The 16,118-nt window shown below is 38.7% G+C and overlaps 2 gene segments (V, D, J or C); one reads left to right on the forward strand and one right to left on the reverse strand.

The window, feature by feature from the left end:
* LOC108523279 (Ig kappa chain V-IV region S107B-like) overlaps positions 1–16,118 on the forward strand; it is a 141,232-nt gene that overhangs the window by 109,465 nt on the left and 15,649 nt on the right.
* LOC108523280 (Ig kappa chain V-IV region-like) lies at positions 2,580–3,725 on the reverse strand. The segment is given in 2 exon segments: positions 2,580–3,231; positions 3,445–3,725. Coding segments are annotated over 2 exon segments (507 nt in total).

Raw genomic sequence — 16,118 nt, forward strand, 5'->3', positions numbered from 1 at the left:
AATGAGATACCATCTCACACCAGTTAGAATGGCAATCATTAAAAAGTCAGGAAACAACAGGTGCTGGAGAGGATGTGGAGAAATACGAACACTTTTACACTGTTGGTGGGATTGTAAACTAGTTCAACCATTATGGAAAACAGTATGGTGATTCCTCAAGGATCTAGAACTAGATGTACCATATGAACAATAATATTTCTATATGACAACAGTGAGCACTCTGAAAAAAATTAAAAATAATCCCATTTACAATAACCACACTAAAATACATAAGAATTAACCAAACAAGAGAAAGATCTTTATAATGAAACCTATAAAATACTGATGAAAGAAATTGAAGAAGACATCAAAAACGGAAAGATATTTCATGCTCATGGATTAGAAAAATCAGCATTGTTAAAATTTCCATACTACCCAAAGCAAACTACAGATTCAATGCAATCCCTATCAAAACACCAATGACATTTCTCAAAGAAATAGAAAAAAACAATCCTTAAATTTATATTAAACCTCAAAAGACCCACAATGGCCAACGCTATCTTAAGCAAAAAGAACAAAACTTCAAGAATTGCATTACTTGACTTCAAATTATACTACAGAGGTATAGTAATTAAAACAAGGTGGCACTGGCATAAAAAGAGACACATAGACCAAGGGAAGGAATAGAGAACCCTGAAATAAATCCACATACCTGCAGTGAATTCATTTTCAACAAAAGTGTCATCAATTGACACTAGGGAAAAGAGTCTCTTCAATAAATAATGCTGGGAAAATTGGCTATCCATATGCAAGAGAATGAAACTAGACTTTGATCCCTCACCATATAGAAAAAGCAAATCAAAATGGATTAAAGACAAGTCTAAGACTCAAACTATGAAACTACTACAAGAAAACATTTGGGAAACTTTCCACATCAGTCTGGGCAAAGATTTCGTCAGTAATACCCCACTAGCACAGGCAATCAAAGCAAAAATGGACAAATGGGATCACAACAAGTTTAGAAGCTTCTATACAGCAAAGGAAGCAATCAAAAAAGTGAAGAGCCAACCACAGAACAGGAGAAAAAGTTTACAAGCTATCCATCTGACAAGAGATTAAGAACCATAATTTATACATAAGAAGCTAAAACAACGCTATAGGAAGAAGTCTAATAACCCAATCAAAATTAGGCACAAGATTCGAATAGATGTTTCCCAAAAGGAGACATACAAATGACAAGCAGGCATATTAAAAGGTGCTCAGCATCACTGATTATTAGAGAAATGCAAATCAAAACTACAATGAGATATCATCTCGCCCCAGTTAAAATGGCTTATATCCAAAAGACAAGCGATAACAAATGCTGGCAAGAATGTGGAGAAAAGGGAACCCTTGTACACTGTTGGTGGGAATGTAAATTAGTACATCCACTATGAAGAACAGTTTGGAGGTTCCTCAAAAAGTTAAAAATAGAGCTACCACGTCCTTCAGCAATTCCACTGCTGGGTATATACCCCAAAGAAATGAAATCAGTATACCAAAGAGAGATCTGCACTCTCATATTTGTTACAGCACTATTCACAATAGCTAAGATTTGGAAGCAACCTAAATGTTCATCAACAGATGAACAGAAAAGGAAAATGTAGTACATAAACACAATGGAGTACTATTCAGACATAAAATAGAAAGAGATCCTGTCATTTGCAATAATATGGATGGAACTAACATCATTACGTTAAGTGAAATAAGCCGCGCACAGGAAGACAAACATCACTTATTCTCATGTATTTGCAGAGTCTAAAAATGAAAACAATTGAATTCATGAACATAGAGACTAGAAGGATAGCGACCAGAGGCTGAGAAGAGTAGTGGGTGGGGGTGGGGAGTAGGGGGAAAGTGGGGATAGTTAATCGATACCAAAAAGTAGTTAGAAAGAATAAATAAGTCCTACTATTTGCTAGCACAACAGGGTGACCTTAGTCAGTAATAACTTAATTGTACAGTTTTAAATAACTAAAAGAGTATAATTGGATTGTAACACAAAGAATAAATGCTTAAGGGGCTGGAGACCCCATTCTCCGTGATGTGATTATTACACATTGCATGCCTGTATCTAAATATCTCAGGTGCTCTACATATATATATGTGTGTGTGTGTATGTATATATATATATATATACATACATACACACACCTACTATGTACCATGAAAACTGAAAATTAAAAAATGATAAATAAGAAGAAAGTTGGCAAACTATTGTAAAAGGCAATGAAAAATGCTGTCACATATTTCTAGAGTAACAAAAATTAGAAAATTGCCTATGAAAGTATTAATATGATGGAAAGAAACTGGGGGTGGGAAGGGCAGAACAAAAGGAAGTAGAAGGTCTCTGGAAGGAAAAAGCTACAGAAGGACACTACCTTCTACGTGGGAGGCTATGAACAGGAAGGAAGGTTTAACATTGGGAAGGATTGCAGATGAAGAAAAAAAAAAAATAAGAGAATTAGGAATCCAAGTAGAAATTTTCCAGAGTCAAGGAAGCACACAGAAGAAAGAATTCACCCATCCGTGTGGAAAACTCAGTGAACCCTGGTCTAGAAAGTAAAGATAAATCTATTTGGCTCGGTCATGTGATGTGTCAGTGTGAAACATGAAGGTTCCTGAAACACGAAAACTCCTGACAATGTCTCTAAGGGATCTTTACAACATTTTGCTTAATAACCTTCCACAGAAAGAAATCCAGAAAAAGCCAAATCCCTTAGTTTTATCCTGGGCCCTGCAAACCCTCCAAGGACTAAATCAAGAGAGTGACCTCCCTGACACACAGAGGAAGCACGCATGTTTGGGGCTGTGTGCAGAGGAAGCAGCTGCTGCAGCAAAGACCCACTGGCCCAATGCATGGGGAGGAGGTTTGTGTTCGAGGCTGAAGCACTGTGGGAGGAGTGCTATAATGCTGCTGACAGTAATAAACTGCCATGTCTTCAGCCTGCAGGCCACTGATGGTGAGAGTGAAATCTGTCCCAGATCCGCTGCCACTGAATCGGTTAGGGACCCCGGATTCCCGGGTAGATGCCAAGTAAATGAGCAGCTTAGGAGCCTGTCCTGGTTTCTGCTGGTACCAGGCTAAGTAGTTCTTATTGCTGGAGCTGGATAAAAGACTCTGGCTGGACTTGCAGTTGATGGTGACCCTCTCTCCCAGAGACACAGCCAGAGAGTCTGGAGACTGGGTCATCACAATGTCCCCATAGGCACCTGTAATGGACAATGATTTTACATAAACTTACACAAGCTTTCTTATATATAATTGAAATATGTCATTTAAATGTGCTTTCTAGTAGTATTATAAGTCAGCACATAATTGGATCCATATTGGAAATAGTCATTATTTCCAACTACATATTAATTTTTTTTTATTTCCACACAGATATGACTCTGAAAAGACTGTGGCACTTTTGAAATCCTCACCAGAGATCCAGAGCAACAGGGAAATGAAGACTTGGGTCTGCGACACCATCTTGCTGCCCCTGCCTGCCTGTTGTAGCTCAGTTCACAATGCAAAGGTCCCGTTTATAAAATCCGAACAGCTGGTCATGGCCTGGAGGGGTCTATGCAAAAATGATCAGTAAGTACAAAAGCAAATTTCATGAGCAGTGACTTATGAAAGTATCCAATGTAAATCAAGAGCCAAAAATATCACCACAGAATATGTAACTCTATGAATAGAAAAGACAGAAGTCAACTTCGAAGCTCTAAAACTACAAACTTCTAGATGATCTAATGACTAGGACTACCTAGTAATTTTCATAGGGGCATAAATGTTAAACACCTTGTGCATCATAGCAGAAGAGAAAGCATTCCCAATTTCTTGACTGCGTTTTACCTATATTAATCAGTAATATGCTGGCTTTTAACTGTGTTAATCAATCATAATAAATAAATTCTCAATAAATTTTATTGATACTCTTCAATGCCTGCTCAGCAACATTTTCCAAAGGCAGCTCAGGATATTAAATAACTCATTACTTTCTATAAGTTCCATTTGCTCACCTATATGTCCCAGCCTCCTTACAGATGTAATCAGTTATGGCCGATGATATAGGCATGGAAGTAACATACATCCCTTGCAGGAAATGCAAGGAATGTATGTTAGCAGGAAAAAGAGCACATGGAATTTTCCTGTCTATCCTTTATCTACAGAAGCAACTTAAGAGGCCATGTGCTCCAAATGGTGCGAATACAAGATGGTAGAGCCTCTGTCTGCCTGGATCCTTGAGTGACTGGATGGCCCTTGTGAAGAATGTAGCAAGAGCAAGACATAAGCATTTGTTGGTGCTAGACCATGAGATTTGGGGCAATGGTATAACCTACCCTATTATGGATAATATAAATACATAAAAGACAGAAGAGAGAGAGAAGTGAGAGAAGACTGTGAGAGAAGTGAGTGAGAGAAGACTGTCTTTTGTTCATTTCCTATACTCCTATATCACCACAGGATCTTGCGCCTTCTGGTGATCACACTAATGTTCTACAGCTCCAAAGAAGAATGCTCGCCTAACGTCTCCATTCCAATGACTTACAGACTAAAAACCAAAAAGAATCGTAGAAATTATCTATCACATTATTTGATGTAAGGAAATATCTTAGAGGGCACAGAGAGAAATGTCTCAACCCGGGTCACTTATTTAGTTTGTGGCAGAGCTGAAGTTAAAACCAGGCCTTTTGACTCCTAATTTTGTGCTCTTTCCACCTTCTCATATCACTTCTCCAACCCAAAGTCTAGCAGAAAAGGCTAAAATAAGACATATGCATAAATCTGCTATTATAAGTCAGTGTATTTGATCAGACGCTTTAAGATGGGGCTTCTCATGGTTCACAATAAGCTGCAGAGGGAAGTGAATAACTGCCTTTGTCTCCCCCACTGCTATTTGTGCAGTTTGAAGCTTATCTTTTAAATCATGTTTTCTTCTCATGTAAATTTTACAACTTTTGCCTTTTATGTGTGCGTAAATTTTAATATAATTTTTTTCCACGAAACATTCAAGTAAAATGGACACTCTAAAAAGACGTTTGATAAGGTTACATGGCTTCACATTGCCCCCTGTTACACCATCTTGTGGAGCTACAGATTCACCTCACCCAAATTTGAGAAAAGTAATCAAGAAAATGACTCACATTAGCAATGAGACCAAGTCCATAAACAGTCATGTCATCAGCACACGCTGCAGCCTCACGCTGCCGAGCATGTTTTGGGTGTATCCCTGGACTAGTTTAGTGACATGATCAAGGGTACATTTTCCACCTGCATAGCCCCATCCTGGATCTACAGCCTTCCCTGTGTCTTTGTGAGCAACCTAGTGCGAACTCAAAGTGTCAGAGACAGATCTCAATTAATTTAGAAAGTTTATTTTCCCAAGGTTAAGGAGAAGCCCATCATAAAGTCTCCAGAGGTCCTGACTATACGTGCCCAAGATGGTCGGGGCACAGCTTGGTGTTATATATTTTAGGGAGACAAGAAACATCAATCATTGTGTATAAGATGTACATCACTTCGGTCTGGAAAGGCGTGACAACTCGAGGCAGGGAAGGGGGCTTCCTGATGGGGTTGCATCATTTTGAGTCTCTGATCAGCCTTTCACTGAATATACAATTCACATATGAAAGGTGGGTAGAGAAATACTCATCTATGCCTTAGTCCAGCTTATTGAAACAATAGCGCAGAAGAAGCAATGCATATGCATTTGTCTGAAGTGAACAGAGGGATGACTTTGAGTTCAGTCCTTTCTTTGTCCACAAAGAATTCCCTTGTGGGAAAATTGTGAGGGAGCTATGTAGCTTTTTATTTTTGTAGCTATCTTATTTAGGAATAAAATCTGAGGCAGGTTTGCCTGATGCAGTTCCCAGCTTGACTTTCGCTTTTGGCTTAGTGATTTTGGGGTCCTGAGGTTTATTTTTTCTTTCACATTAGTATAACTACTTTTCTTTTTCTAATTCCTTTTCTAGTTTTATGTGTTACAGCTGACTTATGTTACTTGCAAAAAGAATTCTGACTAACGCACCATCCAACTAGAAGGCAGTTCTATGATACGATGATAACGAATCCTTCAGAATCTAGTAAACAGAATTGTCTGCAAAAGAGGTGGGTGCCTTCTTGGGAAATTTCTCATGGCAATAGATGGCAACTGGTCAAAGGATTTATGACCAGACTGAGCTCTCTTTTATCTCTTCTATTACTCACCAAGACCTATTAGGGTTTGTACTCCACAGGGACCCTAGTTTCTAAGTTCTAGGGTTAAACAGTCCACTCACAGGTCCACCACACCATACCCTCCTGACATCTGGTGAACAGCAATAAAATTGTTTCTTATTCTGAAAATCCTCCAATATTTCCACCATCCCCAGAAAGCCAGTGGAGGAGGAGAGAAAATGAATCGTTCCATTAGAGGACACAATATCTGTTACATTATTCTCGGCCTTTGAGATACCTTACAAAACAAATACAAAAAAAAAAAAAAGTCCCAATTTAACATCTTTTAATAAATCTTTACAAACCAGAACATACCTCCTTTCTTAATAGCAGTCAAGAGGCCCGGTGGCAGCTGTGGTGAAAAGTGTCAGATTCTGGTCATGTTTCAAAGGTAGAAAAAATAGCATTTGTTAACATATTGGATGTGAGGCATGGGAGAAATGTGAAATCAAGGTGGTTGCAAGTGCTTGAACCTGAGCAACTAGAGAATTTGGAAGGACATTTTCTGAGACAGGGAAGGCAGGTGGGAATCAGGGCTTAGAGTTGAACATATTAGACATTTGAGATACCTGCTAGACCTCTAACTGGTAATATCCCTTGGACAGGTGGATGAATATGTGTGATTCTGGAGTTCAGAGAAATAGTCTGGGCTGAAGATGCAAATTTGGGAAACAGGTCGAGGTTACTAGGCAATGAGTTAAATCACTGAAGGCAGACTGGGCCCTGGTAGGTAACCCAACAAGCAGAGGTCAAAGAGATGAGAAGAAACCATCACAGGAGACTTAGAAGCAGTGGTCAGGGAAGAAGGAGTTGAACCAAGAACGTGGTGTCCCAGAGCCAACACAATAACGATTCTTTTCTGTTTACAAATGTAAAATTAAAATGTTTAATAAAAAGAAAATTTACTTTTAAGGTTGGTTTTTATTAAGTGGTCCAAACGCTGCCTCATTTGTAGGATCAGAACTCTCCCATGGCAATAGAAAATTTGGAAGGTTACTCCTTAAAAGAGTGGGCACTGCTGCCCTCTGTTGGTCAAGTTTATGCACTACAAGTTCCAAGGACTATTGCTCGTCAGCATTTCTCCTTTAAAATAGCTCAGACTGTACAAGCTAGAAAGAACCTTGGCCGGGCGTGGTAGCTCAAGCCTGTAATCCCAGCACTTTGGGAGGCCGAGACGGTCGGATCACGAGCTCAGGAGATAGAGACCATCCTAGCTAACCCGTTGAAACCCCGTCTCTACTAAAAAAAATACAAAAAACTAGCCGGGCGAGGTGGCGGGCGCCTGTAGTCCCAGCTACTCGGGAGGCTGAGGCAGGAGAATAGCCTGAACCCGGGAGGCGGAGCTTGCAGTGAGCTGAGATCCGGTCACTGCACTCCAGCCTGGGCGACAGAGCGAGACTCCGTCTCAAAAAAAAAAAAAAAGAAGAACCTCACAAGATATTCCTTCCAACATTTGCATTTGACTTACGGGAAGTGTAGGTTCAGCCAGAAAAGTTGTGTGCAAGGCCGATTATGTAAGTTCATCAGACCTGATTCTTAGGGCTCTTCCCATTGTTTCGAGCCTCCCTCCCATTCACTTCTCTCTCATGCGCGACCAAGTATACAGCACAAGAGTAGCTACTCTGCACTTTATAGCAACTCCACTGGCACTCTGATGTTCTTTAATTACAAGCTTTATGACAGTGCTTCTCAACCCACTCCACTGCCTCCACCTAGTAGCAGAAAGAAGAAAATATGTGTAACTCGGGAGTCTCTGTTCTCAAAGCTCTGGGGTACCATTTCTTCAAAGTTTTGAGCTTGTTTTTGTTTGTATTTGTTTTTGTATTTATTTATTTGTTTGTTTTAGAGACAAGGTCTCGCACTGCACTCTAGCCTGGGCGACAGAGCGAGACAATTCAGGATCTATCTAGTGAATAAACAGATATCAGTAATGACTGTTTTATATTGCAGCTATAGCGCATTAGAGGGATAATTTGATTCTGTTCTGCTTTTGAATGCATAGCTCACTGTAACCTCCAACCCCCGGGCTCAGGCGATCCTCCTACCTCAGCTTCTCTAGTAGTTGAGCTTGATTTATTTTAAAATTTCATAAAATTTTGGCATTTCTTTCCGCAATATGGCCATGTGTGCTTTACTATAAAATATTTTCATCACAAAATTTACATCGTTGGAAATCCCCATAAAGCAGTTTGAGAAACACAACCCCAGAAAGCAGAACAGACTCAAATTATCCCTCATATCCCCCTTAGCCACAAATATAAAACAGTCCCTGGCTGGGCGTGTTGGCTCACACCTGTAATCCCAAGACTTTGGGAGGCCAAGGAGGGTGGATCACTTGAGGTCAGGAGTTCAAGACCAGCCTAGCCAAAATGGTGAAACCACATCCCTATTAAAAATACAAAATTATCCAGGAGTGGTGGCAGGCACTTGTAATCCCAGCTACTTGGGAGGTTGAGGCAGGATAATCGCTTGAACCCAGGAGGTGGAGGTTGCAGTGAGCCAAGATTGTGCCAATGCACTCCAGCCTGAGCAACAGAGCGAGACTTCCATCTTAAATAAATAAAATCCAGTAAAATAAAGCAGTCCCTATTGATGTCTCTTTATTTGCTAAATAGACCCAGAATTGACTTAAATTCTGATTTTTTTTTCATCATGGATTTTTGCATTAATTTTGATTGCTTAAATATTGCATTAAAATATTCTTTATCTTCACTATTGAGTTTGGGGGACCTCCTTAAATTTTATGACCAAGGCAATGCCTCACTCTTCTCACCATAGTCTGGGCCACATATCAGGGGCTCCGATAGCAAGCAACATGACTGTTGAACAGCTAAGACTTCTCTCTTCACTGTGAAGACCAGATGGGCCCTGCAAACAGTGTAATCTGTACATGAAAATGCATGAGATTCCAACTACAACTAGGAACAAAAGACTGTGATGGTGAAATCCCGGGCCTCCAAGCCCCAGTTTCCTGAAGGGAAAGAGCACCCCAGGTTCTGACCAGAGGCCAGAGTCATAATGAAGATGGAACAGGAGCTTGACATGGAAGGGGTGGTAGCACCTGACTCAGAATGAAGAGGCTTTAGGTCCTGAAGGAAGAGCTCAATGCATTCAAAGATTAGAAGGGAGTTCCCAGTCAAAGGAGCAGGGAAGGAGAGAAGGCCCAATAAGAAACACAGTTAGACAGGAGGGAGGGGTCAAGGCAAGATCATACTGGAAACATCTAGAGAGCTCATAAAAGTCGCAGTGCCCAGTCCCCACATGGACCAGGCACTTCAGAATGTCTAGACATCAATTTGGGCACCAGCAGTTTTCAATGTTCTCCAGGAGTTTCTATGCACAGTAGCTAAGGGTGAGAACCACAGATGTCGGCCTAGGGATCATAACAATGAGTTTCTAAGTGCAATAAGAAACTTTCAGAGAGTTTAAGTAGTGGAATAATTTGGTTTGTTTCTTGTTTGTGATTTTTAAAGATCAGTCTGGTTACTGTGTGTAAGACAATAATCCAAAAACCTGTTGCTCATGAACCACATATCTATAAATTTGCTTCCCCTGTAACTGGATCTAACCAACAAAAATTAGTACTTACCAAGAAATTACATGCCAAGGGATTATGCTAAGTAATTCATAAACATTATTTTATTTACTCCTCACAGCAAGTTTATAAGAGAAATGTTATTATTTCCACATATCCGATGAGAAATTCGAGGCTTGGGGAAAGTTAAATAATTTACCTAATGTCACACCTAGTTCATAAGATGCAGAGTTAGGATTCTAATTCCGTGTCTAAGTTGATGCTCCATTGAACATACCATGCCTCCAACTAGGAAGAAACATGCTAGCCAAAGGATGCCGTTGTCAAGTTAATAGGATGGTTACATTTCTAGGCACAGATGAATAAATCAACATGTTGGTTTGCAATAGTAGAATCTATCCAGCTCTGAAATTGCATCCAAGGGTTCATGAGCACACAAGCATAAAAGTGTGCCCTCAGCTCTGCTAGCTTCATCAAGGTGAATACCTAGGAGGCCACCCTCTGAGACCACCTGATGGACAGTCCACCTGATTCCCAAGCCACATACCAGCTTTACCATCTGATGCTCTCTCTCTATTCACATTCAACATTTACACAAGAAATAGTCATATGGATCCTTATCCGTAGACAGTACTGGGGAAATTGAATTGCCATATGCAGAGGAATGGAACTAGACCTCTATCTCTCACTAAATACAAAAGTTAACTCAAGACAGATGAAAGACTTACATATAAGACCTGTAACTACAAAAACACTAGAAGAAAACCTAAGGAAAATGCTTCTGGAATTGATCTAGGCAAAGAATTCGGGACTAAGATATCAAAAGCACAGGCAAAAAACCAAAAATAGACAAACAGGACTTAATTTAACTAGAAAGCTTCTGAACAGCAAGAGAAATAATCAATAGAGTGAACAATCTGCAGAATGCGTGAAAATATTTGCAAACTATGCATCCTACAGGGAACTAATGTCTAGAATTTATAAGGAACTCAAACAATTCAAGAACAACAACAACAAAATAACCCCACCAAAAGGTGGGCAAAGGACATGAATAGACATTTTTCAAAAGAAGGCATATGATATGGTTTGGCTCTGTGTCCCCACCCAAATCTCACCTTAAATTATGATAATCCCCACATATCATGGAAGGGACCCAGTGGGAGGTAATTGAATCATGAGGGCAGGTTTATCCCATGCTCTTCTCATGATACTGAATAAGTCCTATGAGATCTGATGATTTTATAAAGGGGAGTTCCCCTGCACACACTCTCTTGCCTGCCTCCATGTAAGATGTGCCTTTGCTTTTCCTTTGCCTTCTGCCATGATTGTGAGGCCTCCCCAGCCATGTGGAACTGAGTCAATTAAACCACTTTTTCTTTATAAATTACCTAATCTTGGGTATGTCTTTATTAGCAGTGTAAGAACAGACTAAAACAGTATACAAATGGCCAGGAAGCATACAAAAAACAAAATGTTCAAATCACTAATCACTAGAGAATTGCAAGTTAAAACTACAAGGAGATATCTTACAGCAGTCAGAATGGCTATTAATAAAACATCAAAAAATAACATGTTGGCAAGGATGCAGAGAAAGGCAAATACTTATACACTATTAGTGGGAATGTAAATTAGTACAGCTTCTATGGAAAACCCTAGGGAGATTTCTCAAAGAACTAAAAATAGAACTACCATGTGATTCAGCATTAACACCACTGCGTATCTACCCAAAGGGAAATAAATTATTATATAAAAAAGATACCTGCACTCACATGTTTATTGCAGCCATATTCACAATAGCAAAGATATGGAATCAACCCAAGTGTCCATCAACAGATGATTGGATAAAGAAAACGTAGTGTGTGTGTGTGTGTGTGTGTACATACCACAATGAAATACTGTTCAGCTATAAAGAAAGAATGAAATCATGTCTTTTGCAGCAATGTGGTTGGAACTGGAGGCCATTATCTTAAGTGGATAATTCAGAAGCAGAAGGTCAAATGTCACATGTTCTCACTTATAAGTGGGAGCTAAATAATGTATACACATGGACATAGAGTGTGGTGTGATAAACACTGGTGATTGAGATGGGTGGAAGGGTGGGAGGAGGTTGAGTGATGAGAAAATACTAAATGGATACAATGTACATGATTCAGGCGATAGATACACTAAAAGCCCAGACTTCACCACTACACATATAGCTATGTAGCAAAATTGCACCTGTACCACTTAAATTTATACAAGTAAAAATAAAGTCATACGAATTCTGCTTTTTATTCTCTATGAAATTACTACTAAGAGTATTATCCAATGCAGATTCTATGCAATGCCTGCAATATTATCTTTTTAGCAGCTCCTATGCAATGCCCCAAAATAGAAATTGTCTTCAACTTTTATCCCAGGAAAACCTTCAGTCACACTTAGAAACTAGAATTTTTTCCCCTAGACGAAAATTATGTAAGTTAACACATTATCTTCAGTCAGTCAGTTTCCAAAAAGCTCAGAACCAGATTTTGTGATCAATCAAAAACTGGTTATTTTAAGTGAAGTTTACTGAGGTATAAATTACAATAAAAGCCACCCTTTCGTGAATATTTCTATAAGTTTTGGCAAATGCATAGCTCTGAAACCACAACCACATTCAAGATATAAGACAGGTCAATTATCCTTTAACACCCTTTTGTGCCCCTTCCTTCACCCCCAGCCCCTGGCAACCACTGGTTTTTGTCTGATCCAATCGTTTGCCTCTTCCTGAATGTCATATAAATGGAGTCATGCAGTGTGAAGCCTTTTGAGTCTGACTTTGTTCACTTAGGAGAATACATTTGAGATTCATCCATGCTGTTTCATATATCACTAGTTCACTGTCTTTTGTTGAGTAATATTCCATTTTGTGGATATGCCACAGATCATTTATCTAGTTAACAATTTAAAGACATTAGGTCATTTCTAATTCTTGGCTGCTAAGAATAAAGTTACTGTAAGCTTTTCATTGCAGATTTTTGTGTGAACTCAGGATTTCATTTCGCCTGGGTAAATTCCTAGCTTTGGGACTGCTGAGTCATCTGGTAGGTGTATAAGAAACTGCCAAACTGTTTTCCAAAGTGGCTGTGCTATTTTGCACTCCCATCAGCAGTGTATGAGGGTTCCACTTGCTCGAGCCTAGTATTGTAACTTCATTATATACCTTCTTTGATGACATATCCTTTCAAATTTTTGGTCAAGTTTTTATTGGGGTGTTGTTACTATGGACTATGAGAGTTCTTTGTATATTCTGCATATGATTTCTTTCTCACATTTGTGTTTTATGAATATGTTCTCCCAATGTGTGGCACCTTTTATTTTCTTAATGTGCCATTTGAAAAGCAGAAGTTTAATTTTTATGATGTCCAAATTATCTTTTTCCTTTTCTTTTCTAGATCAAAATAGGGGTTGATTTTGATTACCACTGTTATTTTATCTCAATTTGAATTTCTATTTTATTTTATTTTCTAATTTCATTGTAAATTTTTAATTAAACCCAAATATTTTAGGGGAAAGAGGCAAGATAGAAATAGTCTAACTTGGCCATAAATTTTAGAGTCATATTCTCTTGCCGAGAAAGGAAACTAGCTCTCTGACATTGATTGTCTAATTTCAGACTTCACTACTTTATAAGGATGGCCAAATTATAGGCTTTAAAAAAAAATCCAAACAGGGTTTCAGAAAGAATAATTTGTTCACAACAACACAAAAAATGATTCCACCATAAGTTTGTCCAGCGACAGGGTCTATATTATTTTCTATATATCAAATTCTACAACTGGTTCTTAAAGCTATTGTACATAACCTAAGTTAAAATACAATGGTATTAGTTGATAAGACATTTTATCATCTATGAAATGTTGCCTGTTGTCATAGTTAGAAAATCTTTTAAAATATGGAGCTCTTTTCATAGATTGAACTATGCCAGTTAAAAGCTGGGTAAAAAGAATGACAGAATAATATTTATGTTTATCATATAAGGTTTTAAAGCAAATTCCAAGTAGATTTTGCAAATATGTATGTATGAAAATATTGATTTAAACTGCAGATAAGAGGAGACTTTGAGAAAGAGAGAAAGGCCAAATGATTTTATAATTGTAATAAGTTCATAGGTTTATGGGGATTTTATGTAGTTTTCTACCTAACTTCTCTATAAGACTTTAGTGAATCACTTAGAATTTTAAAAATAATTTATTATTACTCTGTACCTGTTCCTTACTCTGCAAATCTTACCATGCCCTTTTGTCTAAAAGCAATAAAATCTGACCTGTGTCATTGCTTTTGTTACTTAGCAAGCACAATGATCCATTAGGCCTGTGTAGGCTCATGGTTTATACAACACTGCCATCTGCTGACAGAGTGTCACAATCACAGTCAGCAACGTGAAACCACTTTATTTTCATTTTCAATGTTTACAGAAATGTTCAACCATTTATGAATATACACAAATAGCATAACGAACCCTAAGCTTCACAAGTTAACATTTTGCCAATCTTGTTTCAAATACCAGCCCCCAACCAATTACTGTTCTCTCACCCTCTCACACACAGACACTGGTAGTATTTTTCAGTCAATCATTAATATATTGCCAACTGACAAGGACTTTTAAAAAATAACCACCATTCTATTATGATTTCTAGCATAATGGAGAGTGATTCCTTAATATCCAATACCCATTTCTTATTCAAATTTCCTTGATTGTCTTCAAACTGTTTTTACCCTAATTTTGCTTAAATCAAAGTCCACCTCCTGTTAAACATATGGTTAAGTTTTACCAAAACCTAATAAATAAATAAATAAACATCTATATTTTTTCCAATTCCAGGGAATAGTGAAAGAGGGTAAATTCCATTATTTTGTCTGTTTGTTTTGTTTTGTTTTGTTTTCTGAGACGGAGTCTTGCTCTGCCGCCCAGGCTGGAGTGCAGTGGCCCGATCTCAGCTCACTGCAAGCTCCGCCTCCCGGGTTTTACGCCATTCTCCTGCCTCAGCCTCCCGAGTAGCTGGGACTACAGGCGCCCGCCTCGACGCCCGGCTAGTTTGTTTTTGTATTTTTAGTAGAGACGGGGTTTCACCGTATTAGCCAGGATGGTCTCGATCTTCTGACCTCGTGATCCGCCCGTCTCGGCCTCCCAAAGTGCTGGGATTACAGGCTTGAGCCACCACGCCCGGCCAAATTCCATTATTTAGAAACATAAATCACATCATGGGGCTAGAATTATCTTGAAGTCAAAATTGAAGACTGAAAATGAAAAAGAAAGGTACAGACTAAACTTATTTTTAAACTTCAATGCAGAACTCTAAGAGAAAATATTAGAAAGGTGTACTAGTATTCATTATTCAGTATTCATCAGTATTCACTCAGCTACATGTAGTTGAAATCTAACTAGACGAACTTGATCAGATAAAGAGGTACATTTTTCTCACCAAGACTGACTCCGAAGGCAGGTGTTTCAGAACTAGACAGCTGCTGCAGGACCCATGTCCTTTCCCTACCTGCTTCTCCACTCTAGCTTGTGACTTTCATCCTGCAAGATGGTGCTTCTGCCAAGTTCCAGACAGAAGAAGACAGAACACAAAGGATAAATAAGCAGGGTTGCCTCTGTCAATCAAGCAAAATTTTTCCAGAAATGCACAAGAGATTTCAGATTATGTCTCAACAGTCCTAACTGAAAAGGAGCTGAGGAATTAGATTTTTGACTGGGACACTGTTACCCTGTAAAAAATTGGGATTCTGTTATGAAAGAATAAGAGGAGGGAGGAAAGATTGGAAACATCTATGTAATAGCGAAAAAAATAAGCAACTCAATAAAAAAGTGGGCATACCTTAAGAACAGGCAATTCACAACAGATGAGACCCCAATAGCCATGGTCAACCTCATGAGTGATCAGAAAACACAAATATGTATATTAAACCAAAAATAAAATACAATGTGTTGCCCATTTGACTGGAAAAAAAACGAAAAAGCCTGATAATATCAAGTATTGGAGAGGATGTAGAGTGAGGAAACTCCATGGAGGAACTGTCATTGCAAATGTGGGGATGTAAATTTAATACATGAATTTGAGGCCAATTTGTAAATTGAAAAATGCACACACCCTGCAACCAAGAAGTACCCCCTTGCAATATTTTTGAAAAGACAAAATCGCTATGTAAACGGAATCATGCAATATGTGACAGTTATACTCAGCATAATGCCCCTCAGATCCATTCAAGTCATGTGTATCAAGAGCTCACTATTTTATTTTTTATGTTTTTTAGAGACAGAGTCTCACTCTGTCACACAGGGTGGAGTGCAGTGGTGAGATCATAACTCACTGCAGCCTCGAACTCCTAGGC

Source organism: Rhinopithecus bieti, unplaced genomic scaffold, assembly GCF_001698545.2.
Source record: "Rhinopithecus bieti isolate Rb0 unplaced genomic scaffold, ASM169854v2 scaffold_74470, whole genome shotgun sequence".
NCBI lineage: Eukaryota > Metazoa > Chordata > Mammalia > Primates > Cercopithecidae > Rhinopithecus > Rhinopithecus bieti.